General features: G+C 46.3%; 1 protein-coding gene across 1 annotated transcript in view; it reads right to left on the bottom strand.

Annotated features, from left to right (window-relative positions):
- The window catches only part of LOC311116256 (UPF0524 protein C3orf70 homolog B-like), a gene marked incomplete at both ends in the record, with an annotated part of 33,128 nt that extends 31,327 nt beyond the window's left edge, over positions 1-1,801 (bottom strand). The window contains one exon of the mRNA XM_084191364.1: positions 1,618-1,801. Within this exon, the coding sequence (XP_084047490.1) occupies positions 1,618-1,801 (184 nt within the window). The remainder of the gene's footprint in view (positions 1-1,617) is intronic.
- Positions 1,802-2,025: the final 224 nt, after the last annotated feature.

Raw genomic sequence — 2,025 nt, 5'->3', positions numbered from 1 at the left:
AATGTGTCATGCTTTTGAAGCCTATAGACTATTGGGAAATAAGAAAAGCCCAAACCGTCAGTGGTACTCTTTCACTATGATAATGTGATTGACAATAGCAGCTTATACTTCCTACAGTATTGCTTGCCTAGCAGCCTGGTCTCATAGACTAGACGTAACATAGTAAATGTATATCAGAGATATGTTACGTTTGGTACGGTTCCATAAGACAGGTGAGGAATGAGGCTGGGTAAATGTAACGACTCTCAAATTCACAGACAGAGCTATGAATGCAAAGCAAACAATGGAGTATAAAAAAAAGCTTATATTTGGTTTCTGATGGGGTATTTGAACACCTGCTCGTCGAACATCTAATTCCAAAATCATGGGCATTAATATGACATTGGTTCCCCCTTTGCTGCTATAACAGCCTCCACTCTTCTGGGAAGACTTTCCACTAGATGTTGGAACATTGCTGCGGGGACTTGCTTCCATTCAGCCACAAGAGCATTAGTGAGGTCGGGCACTGATGTTGGGCGATTAGGCCTGGCTCACAGTCGGCGTTCCAATTCATCCCAAAGGTGTTTGATGGGGTTGAGGTCAGGGCTCTGTGAAGGCCAGTCAAGTTCTTCCACACCGATCTCAACAAACCATTTCTGTATGGACCTTGCTTTGTGCACGGGGGCATTGTCATGCTGAAACAGGAAAGGGCCTTCCCCAAACTGTTGCCACAAAGTTGGAAGCACAGAATCATCTAAAATCTCATTGTATGCTGTAGCGTTTAGATTTCCCTTCACTGGAACTAAGGAGCCGAGCCCGAACCATGAAAAACAGCCCCAGACCATTATTCCTCCTCCACCAAACTTTACAGTTGGCACTATGCATTCAGGCAGGTAGCATTCTCCTGGCATCTGGTAAACCCAGATTTGTCAGTTGGACTGCAAAATGGTGAAGCGAGATTCATCACTCCAGAGAACGCGTTTCCACTGCTCCAGAGTCCAATGGCGGCGAGCTTTACACCACTCTAGCCGACGCTTGGCATTGTGCATGGTGATCTTAGGCTGCTCGACCATGGAAACCATTTTATGAAGCTCCCGACAAACAGTTATTGTGCTGACGTTGCACATTGCTTCCAGAGGCAGTTTGGAACTCGGTAGTGAGTGTTGCAACCGAGGACAGATCATTTGTATCCGCTAGGCGCTTCAGCACTCAGCGGTCCCGTTCTGTGAGCTTGTGTGGCCTACCACTTTATGGCTTACAGTTGACCAGGGAAACTCTAGCAGGGCAGAAATTTGATTAACTGACTTATTGGAAAGGTGGCATCCTATGATGGTGCCATGTTGAAAGTCACTGAGCTCTTCAGTAAGGCCATTCCACTGCCAATGTTTTTTAGCTATGGAGATTGCATGGCTGTGTGCTCAATTTTATACACCTGTCAGCAACGGGTGTGGCTGAACTAGCCAAATCTACTAATTTGAAGGGGTGTCCACATACCTTTGTATATATAGTGTACATTCCTCAAGAATCAATGGGTATATATAATTCATTTAAAAGTAAAAAAAAAAAATGCATGTAGCAATCGCAGATTGCCCTTTTAACATGTTACGACTGTGTTATTGTTTGCCAATAGCTACTTACAGTGGCACCAGCCCAAGTGACAGCACCAGTGCAACTTGAAGCACTTTCCGTGGCTGTGCGTGGCGCATATTGACAGCCCAGCGCACGGCAAGAAGTCCGGTCTCCCCGCGCAGCTCCGGGCCAGTGCCTGCGCCTCGTCCAACTTCTCGCTCTTCGGACACTTCTGGGCTCCAAAACCTGCCATGGCCACATCGCCGATCACACCGATACAGAGGCGAACATCCGTCCGGTCAGATATCACATAACGGGGCGGAAATATCTGATGCGAGTCGGTCCGGACAGGGAATACAATCTGAAAGTCTACAGTATAACGAACGTCAGAAAATATGATGTAGCCCGTTCTTTTAGCATAGGCAAAAGCAAAACGAAACGCCCTATAAAAGTTGATACAGAAAGGATTCAATGTTC

This window comes from Coregonus lavaretus (assembly GCF_964263955.1).
Source record: "Coregonus lavaretus genome assembly, contig: HAP1_SCAFFOLD_2465, whole genome shotgun sequence".
Taxonomy (NCBI): domain Eukaryota; kingdom Metazoa; phylum Chordata; class Actinopteri; order Salmoniformes; family Salmonidae; genus Coregonus; species Coregonus lavaretus.
This window is presented reverse-complemented; position numbering and strand designations above follow the sequence as displayed.